This window comes from Condylura cristata, unplaced genomic scaffold (assembly GCF_000260355.1).
Source record: "Condylura cristata isolate star-nosed mole 26May11 unplaced genomic scaffold, ConCri1.0 scaffold00003, whole genome shotgun sequence".
Classification (NCBI taxonomy): domain Eukaryota; kingdom Metazoa; phylum Chordata; class Mammalia; order Eulipotyphla; family Talpidae; genus Condylura; species Condylura cristata.
In genome coordinates, this window is record NW_004567104.1 from 75463622 (window position 1) to 75465871 (window position 2250).

Below are 2250 nucleotides of genomic sequence, written 5' to 3' on the forward strand. Positions count from 1 at the left end.
AGCCTCTGGCCTGTACCCCAGTTCTGTAAGCACAAATAAATCTTTAAAAAAAAAATCTTGAAAATTAATTAAAATTTGGTGGTTACCCTTTTATAGGTATCCCCAGAAAAGTGATGAACAGGATGAGGAACATGAATTACTTCTGGATCAGTCTCTTGAAATCAGGCAAGTTAAGCTTATATTTATTTTTATTAAACTTTTCATATGAGAGGCACAAGCACACTAGACTTCTAAATGTATTGCTTGTTGCTTTTAAAGAATTATGTGTTTATTTTCTTTTATTTCTGTTTTTATCTTACCCCATAAGTAACTTTATCCTTTAAGTATTTTTACTTTAAGCTGTTCCTGCTTATATTTCAAGATTTTTAAAATCTTGAAATTTTTGTTGGTTAAGTCTTTGTCCCCTTCATTAAAGAATTATTAACTTAGAAGTTTTTTTCTTTTACCTTTTATTAATAGAAATAACATTTTTACATACAGATAAACTATATTTAGTAGTGAATAATTGTATTCTTATCTCATTCATTGTTTCGTCTATCTTTCCATTTGCATCCTGGTCCCAGCCACCTTGTTAGCTGGTATAGACGCGGCTGTGGGCAGCTCTGTGCAGGTCACTTTTCCCTTGGGTCATGCTCTGTTGTGTGTGCCCAAACAGACCTCTGGCTCCACGGGAGCGGGTGTTCTGCAACATTTACCTCAGCCGTGATCGTTTACAGGGTGAGGTGGACTACCCTCTTCAGAATGGCGAGCCCGTTTTCAGCATTCCCCTTGAACAACTTTAATTTCCCATCATCCTTTGCTCATTTACTAAGTTCAAGGAGCACATGAGAGTGTATATTATATAGTCAAATACTAGGTAAGAAGATACTGTCATTATATAAATTTTTTTGTGACATGATTTCCAAACTATCCTTATGCTTCTGTAATCCCAAATGTTAAGCTTTTTTCAGGAAACTTTTTCTTTAATTTTGCAGTAATACATTTACAAATGAGAAATTGAAAATAGAAGGCTCTATAAAGAAAGGGAAAGAGAATTATGAAGAGAGTCTTCAAAGAGCTGTGGCTGCAGAGGTGAGTCCGGGATGTGTAGTAACGGACAGGATTGTATGGTGCTTGTTTGCTTTGGGCCTAATTGCACATAGGTAGAGCTGCACTGCTGACAGATGTGGACGCAAAACCCTGCCTTCCTGAAATGCCGTCTCCCAGCCTCGGGCTTTTGAGCACTTGATGCATCTTCACGCTCTGTTGTCACATGGTCTGTGCGTCAGATTCCGTGGCCTGCTTTCCTTGCACGCACAAGTACTACATTTCAGTCATTTTCCATGCTCTGACTTTGAGCGGCTCCATCATATTTATCAAGTGATAACTCCATGACATCACCAACCACAAAATGTATTTGCCAGTCTTAAAAAAAAACTTGAAAATAATCCCACTTCTTCTATTCATAGCGTATGGAAGAATATATGTCAGTATAGGTGTGTTAAAAAACTCCTAAGACAGAAATCAAAATAATGACCTCTGACTATATTTAGTTCTGAAATACAGCTATCTTTTGTTTTTCTAATTGGAAAATTAATGTAATTTATTGGTATATGACTAGGGAAAATAAGAAAAAATTTATACACTCAACAGACATGAGGCTTTCAGTTAAACATTGGCTGTTCATCTGTTTCTAAGGAAAGGAAGGAAAAGACAAAGTACTTGTACTTTGTGGGCCCCATAACTGACAATATATGCCCAGACTTGTTCACTTCATACTTATACTTATCATCTGGCAAACGGGTATACCTGGTGGACCTGTCAAGGTCACTGACAGCTGGGTTAAAACAGATCAGTTCTATAATACCTGCAATCTCGTGTTTTTAAAAACATCCCCAGAGGCTTTTGACGCCTGGGCTGAGAAAACTTCTGTAAGATCTTCAAGTTCATTAGGGTTCAACACTGGGTTATCTGAGGCTTTGGACCTCCATGCACTCCGGGATGGGCATCAGGAGGAGACTAAGCACATGGCCGACCTCTCTGCTTAATGCAGCGTCAGAGGAAAGCCAGTGAGAGGATCCTCATTTAAGGTATATAGTTTTACTCTCATTTTTTAATTTAATTTTCAAATCCAAAAGTTTTCATTCATGTCCGCCTGAGTAAAATTGCAGCATTATCTAAACATGGAGCTTCCCTATGACCCAGCAATCCCACTCCTAGGTATCTACCCAAAAGACACAAAAACACTGATTGAAAAAGATACTTGTACCC

The 2250-nt window shown here is 37.8% G+C and overlaps 1 protein-coding gene across 5 annotated transcripts in view; it reads left to right on the forward strand.

The window, feature by feature from the left end:
• TTC3 (tetratricopeptide repeat domain 3) overlaps nt 1–2250 on the forward strand; it is a 96537-nt gene that overhangs the window by 82978 nt on the left and 11309 nt on the right. For all 5 annotated transcript variants that reach the window (XM_012732373.1, XM_012732384.1, XM_012732391.1 and 2 more), the window contains 2 exons: nt 97–165; nt 975–1071. In XM_012732373.1, coding sequence (XP_012587827.1) covers nt 97–165; nt 975–1071 — 166 coding nt within the window. The remainder of the gene's footprint in view (nt 1–96; nt 166–974; nt 1072–2250) is intronic.